A 20352-nucleotide genomic window follows, 5' to 3' on the forward strand; every position below is an offset into this window, starting at 1 on the left:
TATCCAGTAAATGTATTCGGCAACTTAGTAATTTAATTTTCACGGCCTCATGATAAATAATGAAATCATATTTTTCAAAGATGTATTAACAAAATGAATTAGTGTAGTACATTCATTGAATCATCAATCATGGTTTAGAAAAATGTAGATTAATCAAAATGGTGAAATTATAAAGTAAGGGCCCGTTTGGTAGCTATGTCATGTTTTGACTAGGCATGATACTTATCATAGTTTCAATTTGTTAAGAAATATATTGGGTTTGGTAGATTAAGATAAATGTGAGTTATCTTATTTAAGTGTTTGGTTCAACAAGTTACAAATAAGGATTAAAATTGTAATTGTCAAAATTATCTTCATTATTTTATTTAATTACTTAATTATCCTTATGTTGCCCAAATTATTCCTATAAGAAATACAACTGATTCGATCACGTTTTGATGCATTATCTCTTCTAAAACCGACTCAAGTGAAGAGTTTTTACATAAGATAGGCTTCATCTTCAATAATCAAACTTGTCTGCACAAAAATTTTTTTTTGCATAGTCACAAATGTGCTTCACACCCCGGCAGAATAAGTGAGTTGTGAATGGACGATTCTGTTTTCTCAATGAATGAATGTGCTTATGATAAAGAAAAAAAAAACAAATATGCTTCCAAATCATGAAACAGATTGTATAACAGCTACTATTCTTTTGAGGATGCAACCAACGACATTCATCTCCACACCTACTGCTTCCAGCACTCCTCTGAGTATCCAGATCGCCCCTGCCTCATCGTCGGCGTCGGCGCCGCAAAATCCTACACCTTCGCCGAAACGCACCTCATCTGCCGGAAGGTCGCGGTCGGCCTCTCCGCCGTCGGAATTAGGAAAGACGACGTGGTGATGTCGCTCCTCTAGAACCGCGCCGAGTTCGTCTTCACGTTCATGGCGGCGTCCATGATCGGCGCAGCCACCACCACCATCGTGAATCCGTTCTGCACCTCCGGCGAGATCTACAAGCAGTTCATGGCGTCGAGATCGAAGATGATTGGAGAAATAGTCTAACAATTAGAGGCGTTAGTTTTGGATTAGGGCTAGAAATTTTTGCATTATGGGTAAAATGTATTTTGCAAAATTAACTAGGTATCATTGATACGTAACATGCCAAAATGGGTGGTTACATATGTGACTGAAACATAGATTTTTTAATGGGCTTTGTGCGGGCCGGATACAGAACACGGGCTATTAAGTTTATTAACATAGCTACCAAATGCACAAATAAACCCGGATTAATCCTCTTATCTAATCGTAACATAGCTACCAACGAGGCCTAATACTCCATCTGTTCCACAAAAGATGTCGCATTAGGACGACACAAGATTTTAGAAGGTTTTGTTTTTTTTTATGTTAAATAGAGAGAGAAAATATAATTTTTATATTCATGTGAGAGCGAACTTTTCTAAAAATAAAAATGTGGCATCTTTTGTAGAACAAAGTAGAAAGGAAAGTGTGTGCAGAGCCTTTGTCCTGTCGACATTATTGTAATAGGTGCCGAGTTCGAACCATCTTGACATCAATTATAATTTCCTCCTTTCTATAGTAATTTATTTGTAATTTCATCAATTGTAATTAAATTTCCTTCTTAATATAGAAGTTTGTTTTTTTTAAAAGTAAAAAATAAAAAGAAAAATGTGACATCCATCATGTAATCGTGTCATCTTTCATGCTATGTACGTACCACTTAATTATAACCCTATTGGACAACTGATTAATGATAAGATATTATAATATCCACGGATAAATTGAATATATTTTGTAACCATTATCAATTTATGATAAATGATAAATGTTTTAAAAAGAAAACAATTTTAACTCAAGTAAACAATAGTTCATACTAAAAATGTAATTATAATACGGAGTATTGCTTTTGTTTTATTTTATTTTATTTTATTTTCCTTTTGTAGAAAATGCACTTATATATACAAATTTAGAAAAAACATTTTGGAAGTGGGCAAAGAATAAATATTTGAGCAGTAATTGCAAAATAATGGAGGGAAGGTGGGGACATATGTTTGTGGGCCCAACATCCATATATCACCTAATCTACTCGCAGAAAATTTTCCATTCACTCTCTCTCTCTCTCTCTCTCACACACACACACACAAAAGAAGTCTCACACTTGGCATGTGCACTGCTCCATCAGTTCTTGCTGGATCTCCCTCATGTCCAGTTAAGATTTCAAAAAAAGGTTTTTGAATGTCACGTTCAAGAACATGAGCTTGCAGTTCAATACACCCCAACTTTAGAGCTCAATCTCTCTCTCTCTCGCCATCTCTCCTCACTCTGTGGGAGCATGGATTCCAACACCATCCTTGATCATGCTCTCTTCCAACTAACCCCAACAAGAACAAGGTAAAATCTCTCACTCTCTGCTTCATCTCAATCGCAGTCCTACTTTGTGCTTCTCGCTCAATTCTGGCCAATTAGATGTTACTAATTAGAAATTCGGTTGTGTGGGTTCGTTTGATTGGAAAAAAGATGCGATCTTGTTGTGTTTTCTGGGAAGAAGAGCGAGAAATTGGCATCTGGGCTTTTGGAACCCTTCGTTGCTCACTTGAAATATGCTAAAGATCAGATTCCAAAAGGGGGTTATTCGATAACTCTTCGCCCCCCACGCGATGATGCCTCGTGGTTCACTAAGGCCACATTTCAAAGGTAATTTTGTAATGATTGAGCTTAGAAATGTATTTGGATTAGTATTTTGGTGTGAATTTGATGAATATTGTAGCATTGTTGACAAACTTATTCCTTCCATATTGCTTGATCCATGTATTGCTTTGCTGTGGAATCTTTATGAACTTGTCTTGGCGATTAGATATACAATTACTGATAATCTTGGAGGTATAACCGTATAAGAGTGTGCCGTTGAGAGAGAATAAATATTTGGGATATACATTATGTTGGTGAAGTTTTAAATTTACAGCTATGGATCAAAGAGGATGTTGCTTTTCTCATTCTTTTTACCAATTTGTAACTGCAGATTTGTACGTTTTGTGAGCACGCCCGAGATTCTTGAGAGAATTGTACATATTGAGCGAGAAATTTTGCAGATTGATAGTTCAACTCAATCTAATGAAAATCCTACAGCGGACGAGGAAGGTATATAGGCATACCTTATTAATGAGAATATCATATGTAGTAGGGACATATATAGTGGATTTTGTCTCTTAGACTATACTTGGTATATGATTTATCTCTCCAGTTAACATACATGATAGGTTGGAAGTGTTGATAAGTTTAGAGAAAGTAAATCAATTCCGAGTTTACTTATCAAACACAATGTGTTATTAGGGAACATATCAGCAGATGGGAACCTGAAGAAATCAACTAATTCTTCTAAGGTATTTAAACTTAAACTTAGAGGTAGATGTTCATTTTTAAAGTTTTCACCCAACTCAATTTGTTTGTCGTGGCTGTTTAGTTATCCTCCGAAGAAGAAGATCATGGGGCTGAACTGAGAGAACACTCTAGGTAGTTGATTCTCATTCATGAAACTCTGTGGAACTTGTAGATCCAGAAACTAAGTCGTTTACTTGTTCTTCTGAGAAGGGCTCGTCTTCAACGTCTTATGGATACTCGAAAAGCATTACTTCTGAAAGAGCAAGCCATGGCTTATGTCCGTGCAGTTGTGGCTGGATATGAAATGGAGGACATTGATGATCTTATATGCTTTGCTGATACATTTGGAGCCTCACGGCTAAGGTAACCACTGCTACTTCTTCCCTGTTTCTGTGTAAGTAAGCAATGAATAAATATTATCTCACCTTTGCTTGATTACTTGATTCGGTATGCCCAGAATCTTCATACATCATTTAGTGAGGTAGCCATAAGTAACAACTGATACAATGTTATTGGGTCATGCAGTGTTAATGTTGTATCAATCTTTCCAGTTATAATTGATAGAATTTTAGTAGGGAAAATACTATTTTCTACTAATTTTAATGGCTTCATAAAGATCTTTCTGTACCTTAGTAATCAATTTCTTCTCTTGTAGGGAGGCATGCACCGATTTCAAGGAGCTATACAATAGGAAACATTCAGATGATCGATGGATGGATGAATTAGCAGCAGTGCAAGCATCAGCTATGACTGACCTTCCATATCTGCCAACGTCTGGAGTTATGCTCACAGGTGAAAATTTCCAGGGCAATGGATTCTCTGTGCCACTTGAGAGAACCGGCTCCTCCGACCCTCTATCTGACACGGATAAGAGCAAAGGTATGTTTTGCATTGCTGTGAGGATATTGTGTCTGGAGTATGACTCCTCGTGCATAGAGTTTAGCGCGTCTAATCTATGAGTTTGCTTGGTTGCAGAAAATGGTTCTACTGGTGAACAGAGACCGAATATGCAGCATGTGCCATGGATGAATCAGATTCCTCCATATATGTACAACTTTCAATGCCCGATGCAGCAAATGCCAGCGTACCAAGGTTATCCTTACCCAGGCATGCCGCAATATTATCCAGGGAATATGGGATGGCCATCTCCAGGTGGCCCTAATTCAACGAAGAATCATAGATCATCTCGGAGGAAGGAGAAATCTTTTAATGCAAATGATGCAGATATTTCTGAGGAAGATGAAAGTACTGCTTCTGGTGATTCAGATGCTGGGACTGACTCAAATGAGGAACAAGAGCAAGATAATAAGCCTTCGTCAAGGGGGCTGAAGCAGGGGAAGAAGAACAAGAAGAAATCTTCCAAAACGGTTGTTATCCGTAACATAAACTACATAACTTCCCAGAGGCGCAATGGAGAAGATAATGAGTTCTCTGAAGAGTCTTCGGGAGAAGCACTGTCGCTTGATGATGTCTCCATCAGAAAAGGGGTTGATGATGCAATTGCATCGCTAGAGAAACATGCCCACCCTAAAGCACGTAAAAGCAGAGGAAAACATGAACTTGATGCTGATGTTTCTGAAGGAGGGAAGTCTGCTGATCCTTGGGGTGCTTTTCAGAATCTTCTCCTTAGTAATGAAGACTCGAAGCCCAGTGAAACAATGAAGCATCACGCTAGAGATCCCATGGATGAACAATTTATGATGAACAGTTCCAATGGTGGTGGGCTTTCACACAACACTAGCGATGCATTTCACTTGGAATCTGAGAAAGTAAAGAGACAGCCTTCAACTAGTGATGATTCTGTTCTTGTGATTCACGGAGAGGGAAAGAATGGTGGCAACACTCACACTATGGATTTTGCAAATGGTGAAGAAATGCGAACGGCTATGAAGAAAACTGTTTCTGAAAATGAGAATGCGTTGTTTACACAACAATCCAGAGGATCAGGAACCACACTGGGAGCTTTACAAGATTTCTCCTCAGAATCAACCACTATTAGGAACAGAAGAGAGGAAGACTGGTTCATTGTCAACTCACAAACTCAAAGGCACTCGGAATTTGTCAATCATGACTCCCACTCCTACACAAGCGACATGGTCAAGAAAGAAGCAGAGAGAGGGGCTTCTGTGGTTGATGACTCCTTCATCATAGAATCAAGATCAAGAGTTGACGATCAGTATGTCTCTAACTGGAGAACAGACATCATAATGGATGGTGAGATGGACATGACCCCCCAGATAGAAAACGGAAATCCAGCCATTTCTAGCTCTGCTGAACCTGATGATCTCTGTATGATGCTTGTAAGGGAGTCACAAGAATCTGGTGCATCCTGGACACCGGACATGGATTATGAAGTCGAAATATCTTACAATGAAGCTGATAAAAAATCTTCAGCCACCAAGCTGAATGGTGAAGCTGCAGAGGAAGTTGTTTCCAATGGTAAACAAGCCAATGGCAAGAAAAATGCAGGTCCGACAGCTAAGATTCCAGGGAGATCTCGTGTTTTGGGGGGATCTCCCGCTGGAAAACCAGATCCCTATTCCAAAACTAAAAAGATATCTTCAGCAAGTAGGCTACTGACTCAAAAGAGCAAGCTGCAGAGGGTATTGTCACTACATATTTGCATAAAATTCAACTTCTTTATCCTACTTTTTGCCTGATGCTTATGATCTCATACAGGAAGAAGAGGAGCGCAAGAGACTGGAAGATGCGCTGATCCAACGCCAGAAGAGAATCGCTGAAAGGTCAGCTATCAGTGGTTTGTCTCCTGCAGCATCCAAGAAACTTCCTGTTGGAAGCAAATCAGCTCCTCCTAAGCTCGACAGGATCAGATCTTCGTCTGCAGCCCGTGCTCCAAAAAGTTAAGTCAGCCTAAAACTCACCGCAATATCTGATTCTGCCATCATCGTGAAAGACTTACGTATGAAAATACAATCTATCTGAGCAAAGCGGAGTAGACTTTTTCCGGGTTGGAGAGCTGTGCTTGATCATTGTGGCCTTCCACTATGGTTGAGCTTCGCTGTTGTTGTATATGCCATTTTTTGAGATTGTATATTCAATTTATTTATTCTTCTTATAGTGTGTATCTGCAATAAATAAATGGATTATATACGTGTGTCACCACAAACTGAAGTTGACTGCTGGAGATTTCAAACTTATTTTGAGGTTTGTTTATATTCATTCATACTCGTCCAAATACAGTTTCCATGTCATGTATTTATTGGAAAGTTGGTGGGTTTTTTTCCTATTTTTGTTCGAGTGTCAAAAACTCTGAATATTTCAAAGCTCGGATTCTTCCACCTTTGTAGTAGTTTTTAGCAATCTTGACTTTCTTATTCAATTATTTTTTTAAACTGAAAAGTGATTTGTAGCTCGAATCATGTGCAACTGCACATTTAAAATTTGTTGGTTCTTTAACCTAACAAAATTAAAGTAACTTGATTCGAAGTATGTTCAAACTTGATTTTTATACTTTGTAAATTTGGAATAAATTTACATAGCAATTCAATATCAATTTCTCTCATTCCATGTATTTAACGCAGTTGAAAATAAAAAATGTAGTACTCCACTACTAAGTTTCTAATTATGAAAAGATAATTTAGACAGCAAATTAGTAGGGCCCTTGAACCGCGAAAAAAACGGTAATTCGCGGCATTGGTCTTAAAAAAAGGTAAATGAGAATCTGGAGGGTTTGGCTCCAATTTCTTCCCCGGTAAGAAAAATCAGAAGGGCGAAGAACAAAGTTGTCCACTGGGGATTCATTCATCAACAAGTGACAAACGAAATTGGGATGCACGTTATCAAATTATTTATATTTTTGGATTAAATCTAAATTTGTCTTAATGTTCCCTGCAACAATATTGATCGTTTCTTTTTTTATAGTTTATTCAAGTAAATATTCTTTCGAACAATTCACAGAGTTTTTGTCAAACCAAGGGGGGCTGGCGAATGTCTTTAGTTTTTTTATCAATAGTAGGCACAAATTATGGGGGGGTTTTGAGAGCTCTATAAAAGTTCTCATTGTTGTTTCCATGTCAGCTGGTGCATTTTTTGGTGTTGCACTTTCCTGTTCTATAAGAAGCCTTCTACATTTGAGGTACTGTTTTTCAATTTTCCCAGATCTTTTTTACAATTCTTGTTTTTTTTAGCTACATATTTATTGCATGGTGATGTTTCAGCACTGATTGTGATCTTTTTCGGAATTCAGAAGAAATCATGATTATGATTAAGATATAATCTCCTTTCACATGTGTTCGTTGAGAGTTCAATGCTGTTTATTGACTTGTGGTTCTGAAATGAAACTAGCAAATAAATGTGATACTAATATAGGAAAAAGGAATATGGTTCTTACATGGAAATTTATGGTGAAAATGGCAGAAAAGTGGGATTGAGACCAAAAATAATTCCAAGCATTATTACATCTAGGAATGTCAATGTCATGAATGTTCCAACGGTTAGTAGTCCACGTGGAGTGGCTGGCAGTTTGGGTTCCATGACAGAGATTAGGGACAAAATTGGCTGCTTCAGAGACTTGCTTGATTTCTCACCTTGCGCCGGCTCTGCTACTCTGCTCGAGGTGACTAATCTTCTTGCTGATCTTTAGTTGATTGAACTTGGAACTCATGTTGTTGCTTTGTCTTTCCTCAGCTGTTAGTGTTGACCCTTCATGATATATTCCAACGGTATCCTAAGATCAAACCGGCCTCAGAATTTCAGGAAGCGGACATTCAAAAGGTTACCTTACTTACTATTCAAGCTCTTGGAGTTTCCTATGTCTTTACTGTTAGAGAAAGAAAAGTGTAATTTGGCTGTGTTGATTGAGGGGCAGGCTCTGAAAGTCTTATGTAATACTCTGCAATCACTCGGAGATCTGTGGACAACGGAGAAGTGGATGGTCCGATGCAGATATGATTCCTCAATGAAATTGCAACACTCTGAGTTAGAGCACATTTGTATGTTGTATGTTGTCCTCAAGTAGCATGTGATTAATCTGTTCAGGTGGATAAAATGTTTCTTGCTTTTGTCACTTTGTAGCTTTGTTGATGCTCGAAGACATTATTAAGCTAGCACGGAGGAGGCTGTGTGATGAGATGGATGATGACGATGAAGATGATAATATGAGTGACAACAGGCCTGCAGGAAATGCGTTTTCAAAGGTGTTTTCTGCCACTTATTTTGATAACAGATCATCGTATTGTGGATCTCCGATGACTCCTACTTCGGTCCTTCAAGGAGCGTGGAACTCTCCAACTTGCTCGGAGAAGGGGGCGTCGTATTCACCCCATGATCTCATGTCGGCTAGAAGTGGGAAACTAAGCCCCATGGACATGAAGCGCCTCTCATTCCATATGATTCCTCATGCAGTTACTATTTCCCAAGATCCTAAAAACATGGTGCTAATAAATAATTTGGAGAAGGAACAGAGAGAGCATCATGATATCAATAAGGATGATGTGGTGGGAGGAATGGAAATGATTGATGTTGTTATTCATGATTCTCAAAATGATGGTACAAAGATTTCTTCTCTTGTGAGAAGACATGGAAGAAACTTGATTGGTGTTGGAAATCAGACAACTCCACACATGATGGTGTGGCCTTGTTTGCAAACACTTCTTGAGTTGCCTATTCCACCATCATCGCCGCCACCACTAATTACACCTAGCAAATTGACAGTCGCACCCCCTCCACCACCGCCACTCAGTAGTACACCAATCAGGTTGCCAGTGCCACCCCCTCCACCTCCACTCGCGATGACCGCATCAAAGGGAAACGGACCAGCTATTCCACCGCCTCCTCCTCCACCCGTGGGCGCATCAAACAGGCAGCCACCACTGCCACCATTGGCACCAACATTAAACGGATCAGCTCCACCACCCCCTCCCGGGCCTGCCTGCCTTAGTCCAAAGAAATCAGCAAGCAAATTGAAGAGGTCTGCACACATGGGAAATCTGTATCGAACTCTCAAAGGCAAAGTAGAAGGATTGGCTTCATATGGAAAATCAGCAGGGCAAAAGGCTAAAGTCGGAGGAGGAACCTCCAATGGAGGGAAACAAGGAATGGCCGATGCATTAGCAGAGATGACAAAAAGGTATTCGCCAAAATATATGATAACTATCTATTTCAAAAATCTTGAGACATGAATTCATCCTGAAACACAATTCCCTCAGGTCAGCATATTTCATGCAAATTGAAGAAGATGTCAAGAATTATGAGGCAGTGATAAAGGAGTTGAAAACTTCCATCGGGTCCTTCCAGCCATCCGACATGGCCGAGCTCATCAAATTCCACAAACACGTAGAATCTCACCTCGAAAAACTAACAGATGAACCTCAGGTTTGATCATGCAACCCCTCCCCTGTTTTAACAACACAATGATCATCAATTCATTCATCAAGAATCATACTATATTTTCAATGAGTGATAATATATGACAGGTGCTAGCAAGATTTGAGGATTTCCCAAGCAAGAAACTGGAAGCTATAAGGATGTCAGCAACTCTGCATCTAAAGTTAGATGCAATCGTCACCACTCTGCTCAACTGGCAAATAGTCGCACCTGCTGGCAAACTCCTCGACAAAGCTGAAGCTTACTTCAACAAGGTAAGTTTCATCACTACTAATTAACCAACACCCCTTTTTTCATTTCACTAATTAGCTTTGCCACATCCAGATCAAGGTAGAACTCGATGCACTAGAGCGGACTAAAGACGAAGAGCTGAAGAGATTCCAAGCTCAGAAAATCAATTTTGATTTCGGAATCCTAGTACGCATCAAAGAAATGATGGTTGATGTTTCTTCTAGCTGCATGGAGTTGGCTCTTAAGGTCAGTTTTATTTTCCAACACAAACTCATAAGTTTATATTCTGCTATAAATTAATAAACTTATAATGTAGTCATGTGACTGATGCAGGAGAAGAAAGAAGCCAATGCTAAAGAAATGAAAGAACAAAATAGTGGAGGGAAGAGTGTATCATCAAAGATCCTATGGAGGGCCTTCCAGTTTGCATTCCGTGTCTACACATTCGCCGGTGGACACGACGACCGCGCCGACAAGCTCACTAGGGAAGTGGCACATGAAATTGAGAGCCATAACTAATCAAAGACTACGCAGGACACCATCCCAATGTTCGTTTTGTCACATAAAAAGCCAATCCCCACTCCCCAAAAAACAAGCCCTATATATAAAATATAGATGCTTGAGACGCTATTTATTGAACTTGCTGGCATTTCCAAGTGTATATGATTCAGTAAATTATTTCGTCCAAATTATTTGAGCCATGCATTTTGCATATATGGTCGTTGCATGTTGATGTGTGCTGTGGTGTGAAGAATTTTTGGCTTCTGCTTAAACCTTAAAAAATGTAGTAATATTCCTGATAGGATCAAAACTAGCTTGTTGTGCTGTGGTGTGAAAGAATAAAATGCTCAATAGCCAACTTTTATACGGTACATAAAATAATTATAATTTCAGATTGTTCTACTTAATTTCTTGAAGGTTGTATGTTAGCACAAGTTTTGAAATCAACTAATAAAGTGATTTATTAATCGTTAATGCACATAAACAGTAGTATATAACATTTTAGATTTGTATGGAATTTTAGTTAATTCAACTAACATGGTAGTGATAAAATGCAAACTCATACAAACTCCAAACTATGATCTGGACCGTTAAAAAATATCAACAGATGACAAAATAGTAGCAACAGAAAATGTCAACACAGTGTCAACATAGAGGAAACGGACCAACAAATGAAAGAGTTTCTATTTGTAGAAACAGACTATTTCAATTGTTTGTTGTTGTATCCACACTTTTTATAAATACAGAATGGCATTAAATACACACAACACACTATGAATGGAAAAGAAAGTCAAGTATTGCATGAGCCCAAAGGTCTCGCATTTGAGTTCACTATAATGCTGCCTTTAAGCATTTTTTATATTTCAACATTTTTTAAATTATTTAAAGTGTTTATTCTTTTATATTTTGACTCAACATTTTTTAAAGTATTGAAATTCGACAAGTAACTAAAATTAAACAGGAAAATAATGATGTTAGATTGAAACGAAGTGGGTTTGTATTCGGCTCATTAGTTTAAGCAAACTTTAATTGGACCATTTTCGAACCAAGACATAGGTACATCAAAAATCCAAAGCATAACCCTGTCCAATACCGACCCAAATAAGAGCCTCTCAAATTATTTACGCTAAATTCAAATCAATTTTAGTGTACATTCATGTTATTAAATAGTGACTTTACTTTGATCATTTATACTAAATTTAAATTTAAAAGAATATTTTATATCCACTTACTTTTTACAACTCACAAAATCTCAAAAAAGTGATTTGAATTTATTTTAGCGTAAACCTAAAAATGGGTATATCTTGTTTTAAAACCTAAAATAAGACAGGTTTTGGAGCACTTGTTATATACCAATTTGGAGAACTCATCCAAAAAAACTAACCAGATAAATATCTCATTTAGTCTATAAACCCCATATTGATTGCTCTTACGGTCGTGTGAGGCATTGAATTCGTAAAGATCGACCTCCTTAAGGGCCAACATCCTCATTGGTCATGTCTGCTTCTTTACGTGAGAAAATCGGGTTTCTAGGGCAGTTTACATTAAAGATTACGTAAATGTACTCATTTTGTTATCTATTCCACATATGGGAAAAACGCCAATGAAATTAGCGTGTCTTTAAGTAAAAACTCCAATGTTAATGGCGTGTTTATACGTAAAGACGCCAACGTACGTGGCGTTTTATAATTGTGTCGTATTTTGGGCGTATTCTCTCCAATTGCAAGTACGTTTAAAAACGCCAACTTGGTTGGCGTGTTTAGTAGCAAAAAACGCCAACCTGAGTGGCGTGTTTACTTGTTTTTGCAAAAAACGCCAACCTGAGTGGCGTGATTACCTAGTCACGAAAAACGCCAACCTGAGTGGCGTGTTTTCACAGGCTGATATACCAGTCGTGCCTCCCCCAAATCGCGAAAATCTCACAATACACACACTTCGCGATTTCTCCAAGCTGCGCGCCTTCTCTCCGCGAAATCGCCCCCCTCTCCGTGATTTCGGCCTACATTCATCAATCGGTGCTATTCTTCCCCAAATTCATCTATTTTCTTCGGTTAGTATGCTTACCTTTTACATTATTAGAGTAAGTGGTGGATAGTTAGCTAGGGTTTGTAATGGGTTGTGAATTGAGTAGAAATATTATGCATTTTGGATTGGTTGAATGACATTATTGTTGATTATTATGTTGGATTGTTTGGGTTTAATTGAATTTGTGTATAAATTTGATTATAAACCTAAACCCTATGGTTGTTATAGCTAAAAAATTGGGCAAATTGTTTTGGTTTATGTGGGTTTTGGTTGATGTATGTTGATTAGTTTGAATTGTTAAATTTGTTTATATTGTTAGGTTTGTCAAATTGAAATTGGACAAATTGAAATTGTTAGGTTAGACAAAATTGAAATTGGGCAAATTGAAATTGTTAGGTTGGACGAATTGTTAATTTAAATTGTTAATTTTGTGTAGATGAATTGGATTATGATTTTGAATGTGCAATGTTGTGTAGGTGAATTATTTGATGTTGGTGTTCAATTTTGTGATATTGGATTAAATTGTATCTAATTATTGAAATGGTTTATGGTTGGTTATTGTTGAATTTGGATTATAAATGTTGTGTAGGTAAATTATGGCATCATCTTCAACCTCTCGTCGTCGGCTTGCATGTGGTCCTGCGGATCCATCTGTATTATATTTTCAGAGACAACACGTCTCTAACAACATATGGGCAGGAGTTCCATCCGAATATGTACGCTGCCGACGATATGAAGGATTAATTTGGGATGTTCTCATCCATCAATATGTCTTGGCAATAGTGGACCAGATGGGGTTTGGGGGTATATTAAGGTGTGGTAAACCAAAAGACATTGACCACCATCTTATCACAGCTTTGATTGAACGTTGGAGGCCAGAGACTCACACGTTTCACTTTCCAGTCGGTGAAGTGACTATGACACTGGAAGACGTGGAGGTCTTATGGGGCCTGAAAGTTGATGGAGAGGCTCTGACAGATTACATCCCCCCGACGGAAGCGGGATATTGGAAGGACAGGTGTTTGGATTTTCTAGGATTCATACCGGACGCATCCGAGTTGAAGGAAATGGCTTTTAAGCAGACAAGCTTATCGCCTCAATTGAGGATTGAGCTGTCTGGTGACCACGAACACAACATATATGCTCAGCGGGCTCGTATCTATTGTCTGCTATTACTTGGTGGTCTGATGATCCCCAACGGCTCCGGAAATAAAATTCCGTTCTTCTACCTACACTTTTTCTTGGATATAGAACGGTGTTCTACATATAGCTGGGGTGGTGCGACGCTTGCTTGCTTGTACCACAATTTGTGTGAAGCGGCCGTTGCTAAGAGGACGGATGTAGGGGGAGCCTTAACTCTATTACAGCTTTGGGCTTGGGAGAGAATCTCAAATATTAGACCGAGGATGCTAGATCCTGTGCATACAGACTATCTACCATGTGCAAGCGCGTAAGTTGTTCACTAATTCATTTTTTAAGCTTAATGTTCATCAATCTTCGTGTTCTTCGCTCATAATTTAAATTTTTTAGATGGAATGGTCCGGCGTCATATGTAAAAGCACCCGGACATTGTATTGAAAATTTCCGAGATCAGTTCTCCATGATGCATCCTAATCAGGTACTTCATATACTTATAAATTGTTTTTTGTTTTTATTGAAATTATTTTGAAAATTTTGTATCACATGTAGTTTATTTGGAGGCCTTATCTCCACCGAGAGTTGCCGGAAAGTTGTGATGCGGGTCGTCCAATATGGATGTCGATAACAACGCTTATTTGTTGGAATCTGGCTGAGCCACACCTGCCACACCGAGTGTTGCGCCAATTCGGGATTGTCCAACCGTATATCCCGGATCTCCCACGGTTCCACGGTTCTGATTTTTTGAAACAAGATCGCCGTGGAAAAGCTGGTCGGAATTGGGTTCAATGGCACGCCAATTATATACAGGAGTGGGACAACAGGCACTTTACGATATGGACTGATCTGGAGGACAGTACTGAGCCTGTTGCAACGGAAAAATATATGAATTGGTTTCGCCAGATCACTGTGGTGTATTTAACCAAACCCGGCGTGCATGCTGAAGAGGGATTCCACGAAACGGCATCGTCTCATAACTTTACGGTACATTATTTATACTTAACTAAACCCTGATTACTTATTTAAATTCATATTACGATATTTACTTAACTTTGAAAAATTGTAGGTGGAGGAGCTTCACAATATACGCCACTTTCTAAGTGGCCGAGCTGCGACAGGACATTTCTGTCCGGATATGGAAACCATTTCGAGGATGGTTGAAGAAGGACTGCAGATATCCGGGGAGGCTCAGCTGATGGACTACCGTCCTTCGCAGCGCTCTGCAATGGACGTGGACGTACCCGTAAGGCAAAAGGCAAAACGACGAACCAAGAAGAAAACCGCCTGCGGAGAGTCGTCATCTCAGTTCGTACACAACTCCGATGACGATTTTGTGGAACCACCTCCACCGAGCTCTGCACTTCGAGGCCGTCATTCTATCAGCCACACCGGTGGGACCGGAGAAGATATTGGCCTCAGTGATGTCCCCGCTTCTCCACCGCGGTCGTCTGTGCAGGATGATTTTTTTGGGGTGGATCTTGAGAACACTGTTGTTCAAGATACTCCTTCCTCAAGGATCCCTAGATCTACATCCAAGATTGGGAATGGGATACGGCGCCTGTTTATGCGGAAAAGTCGTGACGAGTGAACTAATTTGAACTCTTTACATTAGTAATTGGATACATTCTCTTGATATTAGTGTTTTAACTCATTGATTTTAACTCTTTATATTAGTAATTTGATATTGGTGTTTTTTCATTTGCTTTGAACTCATTGATTTTAAGTCTTTATGCTTAAGTCTTTGGATGTATGAATTATTATTTCGTAGTAGTTGAAATGAAAACTGGCAAATAAAGAGATAGAGGAAATAGCGACATTCTGAACAAACACGCCATTTCCATTGGCGTCTTAGGTAAAACGCCAATGAAGATGGCGTGTTTTGTTAAAAATGCAAATGTCATTGGCGTGTCTAAGTTAGAAGAATTTTGGCCAGATTTTTCACGACGCATTATGAACAAAAACGCCAGTCCCGTTGGCGTGTTTTAAGAATTAGGTAACACGCCAATGAAGATGGCGTGTTTTATTAAAACGCCAATGTAATTTTGGTAGCAATACCAATTTTCCAAACAAGTCTTTTGACCATGATACCTTTGTGATTCTGCAAAATATTCTTTCTAACATGTACCAAGCAAAATCTGTGATGACCTACATTGGGTTCTTCTTTCCATATGGGAGAATTCATTGCATCTATGATTCCCACATGCCTATCAGATATGACACATATTTCATGTTTTGCTACATGAAGTCTAATGCGTTCCATAAACCAATTCCAACTTTCTTTGGTTTCCTCATCAACAATGGCATATGCAACAGGCAAACATTTCTTATTAGCATCAAATCCAACGGCAATAAGAATTTTACCTCGACATCGTCCACGTAGATGAGTCCCATCAACCGTTAAAACTGGTTTGCATAGTTGAAAAGCCTCCACAGCTGGTCCAAAAGCCCAGAATACGTACTTGAATACCTTGTTCATACCATTGCTTAATATGTCATCGTGCAACCATTCCACAATTGTGCCAGGATTTTGTCTTTGCAATTCATTCAAATAAGCTGGTAACACTTTGAACGACCACTCCCATCCACCGTATACAAGCTCAATCGCTGTCCTCCGAGCATACCATGCTTTCTTGTAACTAACTTTGACATGAAATCTATTTTCAATATCCGCCACAATTGCTTTTACCTTGTAGCAAGGATCGTTTTCTATCTGATGTCGAACACTCAACGCTATCATACCCGACAAAAGATTAGCGTGCCCATTATAGTTACGATCCCCCATGCAAGTATGAGGAGTGCTAAACACTCTAATTTGCCAGTGTTCATCATGCTTTCTCAGTGTTGCTCGGCACTCCCACAAACATTTCGGTAATGAGGTATCCTTCGGATTTCCTTGTGGCCACTTACAAACTGCATGCCATCTCTTACCTTTACTTTCAGCAACTGTATATTGTCGGATTTTTTCCAAATGCCAATGAGTCACAGCTACCTTCAATTCCAACTTCGTTCTAAATTTAGTATGCAAACCGACATTGCTAGGATCTTTTTCACTCCAATAATGCACACTGGGATCATCACGTTCAAAGTTTTTGTGATCAAAACTATCATATGGACCTGGTAAGGTGCGAAAATAGTTGATTCCACGCTGTGGGAACTGTGGAACTACTCTTCCTCCAACTGCCCTTCCACCAACTGATGTTTCTCCAACTGTTGTTTCTCCAAGTGGAATGGATGGTCTTGAAGCAACAAATAGTTCATCATCCGACGGATCATCATCTGAGTCTGTACTAACTGGGTCGGAATCTTCAGAATAATAAGGTGATTGTGGATCAAGAAAGTCGGCTTTATCAGGACCTATTACGTCCTCAACCGCATCACAATTGTCACTTTCCCCTAAATGCACGCCTCCAGCTTCAAAATCTTGTGTTGCAGCAAAATATGGTTCTTGGGCTCTCGTAGACGTACCAACATCAAAATCTTGTGTTGCAGCAAAATATGGTTCTTGGACCCTCGTAGACGTACCAACATCATAACTTATGACATGATGACTATGATGTTTAGTAATTGCCGAATACTCAACATATAATTCAATTAGACCTCCAATAACCATACTCTCACTAAACATTAGTTGCATGCATACTTCGTCTAGTAGAACACCTACAAACGTGACTCCGGCTCCAAAGCATATTGTACGTTTCCATATTATTTGAATGTTGTTTTCATATATGATTATCCCCATCCTTTCACAAATTTTTTCCACAAGCTCATCGTACGAAATTGTTTCATCCAACATAATGAATCATTTAGCAAAAGGAGGATCATACGAAATAACTGCTCCGGGAATTATCTTTCCACCCCAATATAAATTGACACACCACGTCATACTATCTGCAATAATGTAAAACACAAATAAATATGTATTATTTTTACATTCATCATTATTTAGAGTGAGCCAAATATGCTAAATAATAATTCTACACAATAATAATTCTACACAATAATAATTCTGCACAATAATAATTATACACAATAATAATTCTGCACAATATTTCAACTCAATTCACAACCAATTACAAACTCTAGCTAACTATCCAACAATTACTCAAATAATGTAAAAGATAAGCATACTAACCGAAAATAATATACAAATTTGGGGGAAAATAGCACCGATAGATGGATGGAGGGCGAATTCGCGTGGAGCAGTCTACCTTGGATAAGAGTGTGTGGGCTGAGTTTTCCGCGATTTGGGAGTGTGTGGGCTGAGTTTTTCGCGATTTGGGGGAGGAGAAGGGGATATATCATATCTGTATAAAGCCGCCAATTGCAGTGGCGTTTTCTTTGAAACACGCCGACCACGTTGGCGTATTTTATCAAAACGACATTCTACCCGGCGTTTTTACTTGAATAAACACGCCAACGAAAAAGGCGTTTTATATTATACACGCCAATGCGAATGGCGTTTTATACTCAATACTGTATTTATAAAAAATACGACTAAAATACGTTGCAATTAAAACACGCCAACGTAGTTGGCGTTTTAAGTTAAAACCCGGTAAAAACGCCAATGTGGTTGGCGTTTTTCCCATATATGGAACAGATAACAAAACGGGTACATTTCCGTTATTTTTTAGGCCAACTGGCCTAGAAATGCGTTTTTCCCTCTTTACGTAGCCATTACTCCAAGTTCTTATTGGTCACAATGAGTTATTTGCTCAACCAGTTATTTGTTCAACCACCACTTTGAGTCGTTTGGATTCTCAACGAAAGCACCAATGTTACATACTAAACAGGAGAACTCATTCCCAAAAGACTAACCGGGAGAATTCATTTAGTCTATAAACTCTATATCAATTGCTCTTAAAGTCGACGTGGGACATTGAGTTCATAACAGTATTGAACATTTTCCTACAACATTTAGGTTTTGAAGTATCGCGTGAGATGGTCTAGGATTCATAACTAGATTCACAACTACGAATCTAATTATAAATGTATTTATCTTGAATTGTTATTAATAGGAGTATAATTTTTTGAAATGAACCAACTAACCGAATATTCTTACAACGCAGATAGAACTATGAGAAAATATTCAGTGATCCATCCATACCAAAATAGATTAATATGTGGTGTGTCTAGGGATGTCAATCGGGCCAGCCCACCGGGTTTCGGGCCAACCCTATTCGGGTTGCGGGTCAATCGGGTGCGGGCTAATCGGGTTGTTATTTTTTCGGGTTATAAAAGTTCAGCCCTAACCCTAAAAGCTCGGGTTTCGGGCTAGCCCATCGGGTTAATCGGGTTGCTACCGATAAAATTAACATGCGATCAATCCAATAAATAATGGTGAAAATTAGTTATATTTATAAAATGTAAAATATTTAATTATGATAAATTTGAGATATATGCGTAAACTCAAATATTAACATGATCAAATACTAATATTTGAGATTTATGAAACATAAAACATAAACATCAAGAAATTTTAAAGCATGTTTAGAAATTTAAATATATTTTTTTAGTGAATTTGAAGTTTCTAATTCATTTATCTATTATTATATTAATAAAAACTTAATATATAATTTATATATTTAATATATAAAATGGAAAGTTATTTTTTCAGTAATCTGTATTATAAAATAATCAATGAAGTGTCGAATTAGAGTCAAACAAATAGAACAATATAAATTTTATCAGGTTTCCGGGCCAGCCCATCGGGTTTTCGGGTCTGGCCCTAACGGGGTTGTGGGTTAATCGGGTGCGGGCTAATCGGGCTGTAATTTTATCGGGCTGGAAATTTTCAGCCCTAACCCTATAAATTTGGCGGGCTATTCGAGTCAGCCCACGGGTTGCGGGCTAAATTGACATCCCTAGGTGTGTCCAACCAATGAATATTTGATAAATGGAGAACCACATCCAACTAGACTTGAATTTTAATGCAGTTATTTTTAGAAGATATTCATTAGACTAATTATATGAAAAATTGCATGAGAATAAAATAGATATTACCATTATATTTTTTGCCTCTTAAATAATAATATATGTCCAGGGTTGAGTTAGAGTGCTAACTAATTTACAGTAATAACTAATAACTTTCAATTTTTTGTATTAAAATTATCAACATAAAGACATAATTATATCAATACAACATGTAAATTTAAATATCAACACAAAGACATAAGTTTATCAACACAAGATAATTGATAAATTTATGCCTTTGTGTTGATATTTTTAACATACAAAATTAATATTAGTTATTTGTTATTACTGTAACTTAGTTAGTATATGATCACACACCTATATGTCCATACTTAAATTAAATATAGGCATAATACAATGTTTATTTTCATGTTAAGTTCCTAAGTATGTATATAATTGTTTACATGCTTGTGAAAAAGAAGATAGAAAAATGAAATAATGGCTATACTTTTTATTTTTTATAGAATTTTCAATTATATAATTTATATACATAAGTACATAAGAAAAAAAAATTATAGCCATAAAATGTTAGTCGCCTCCTGTATATAATATATTGCATACTTAAATTACTAATAATAATAATATTTATCTTTTTTTTGCCGCAATAAAAATTATAACCATACACTTTGTTAGTATTGTTTAAAATTTTATGGTGATGATTACATAATTGAAAACTCTATACAAATAATCATATAATAAAATAATTGATACTATTATTTTTAAAATTTATGGGGATAAGTACATATATAATTAAAAAATCAGCAC

At 37.8% G+C, this 20352-nt stretch overlaps 2 protein-coding genes across 2 annotated transcripts; both read left to right on the top strand.

Moving 5' to 3' along the window:
- Positions 1-2109: 2109 nt before the first annotated feature.
- On the top strand, positions 2110-6562 carry LOC121742039 (COP1-interacting protein 7-like). Its single transcript, XM_042135055.1, has 9 exons — positions 2110-2391; positions 2518-2694; positions 3020-3138; positions 3331-3380; positions 3461-3510; positions 3589-3741; positions 4034-4257; positions 4354-5981; positions 6058-6562. Exons 1-9 carry the CDS (start codon positions 2333-2335, stop codon positions 6241-6243), a joined length of 2646 nt encoding a protein of 881 aa, XP_041990989.1. The 5' UTR covers positions 2110-2332; the 3' UTR covers positions 6244-6562.
- Positions 6563-7099: 537 nt separating this feature from the next.
- LOC121740838 (uncharacterized protein At4g04980-like) lies at positions 7100-10629 on the top strand. The gene is made up of 9 exons (XM_042133465.1): positions 7100-7474; positions 7756-7954; positions 8026-8112; positions 8207-8330; positions 8413-9466; positions 9546-9711; positions 9813-9977; positions 10048-10200; positions 10288-10629. The coding sequence occupies exons 1-9, from the start codon at positions 7221-7223 to the stop codon at positions 10471-10473; spliced, it is 2388 nt and encodes a 795-aa protein (XP_041989399.1). The 5' UTR covers positions 7100-7220; the 3' UTR covers positions 10474-10629.
- Positions 10630-20352: the final 9723 nt, after the last annotated feature.

The sequence above is a fragment of the Salvia splendens genome, chromosome 7 (genome assembly GCF_004379255.2).
Source record: "Salvia splendens isolate huo1 chromosome 7, SspV2, whole genome shotgun sequence".
Classification (NCBI taxonomy): domain Eukaryota; kingdom Viridiplantae; phylum Streptophyta; class Magnoliopsida; order Lamiales; family Lamiaceae; genus Salvia; species Salvia splendens.

What these genes read in the sequence shown, in the direction of transcription:
- LOC121742039 (XM_042135055.1), top strand. Translation starts at nt 2,333, where the DNA reads ATGGATTCCAACACCATCCTTGATCATGCTCTCTTCCAACTAACCCCA. An exon ending in ACTAAGGCCACATTTCAAAG is followed by an intron (nt 2,695 to 3,019) that starts GTAATTTTGTAA and finishes TTGTAACTGCAG; the next exon opens with ATTTGTACGTTTTGTGAGCA. An exon ending in TTTGGAGCCTCACGGCTAAG is followed by an intron (nt 3,742 to 4,033) that starts GTAACCACTGCT and finishes CTTCTCTTGTAG; the next exon opens with GGAGGCATGCACCGATTTCA.
- LOC121740838 (XM_042133465.1), top strand. Translation starts at nt 7,221, where the DNA reads ATGTTCCCTGCAACAATATTGATCGTTTCTTTTTTTATAGTTTATTCA. An exon ending in TTAGCAGAGATGACAAAAAG is followed by an intron (nt 9,467 to 9,545) that starts GTATTCGCCAAA and finishes CAATTCCCTCAG; the next exon opens with GTCAGCATATTTCATGCAAA. An exon ending in AACTAACAGATGAACCTCAG is followed by an intron (nt 9,712 to 9,812) that starts GTTTGATCATGC and finishes AATATATGACAG; the next exon opens with GTGCTAGCAAGATTTGAGGA.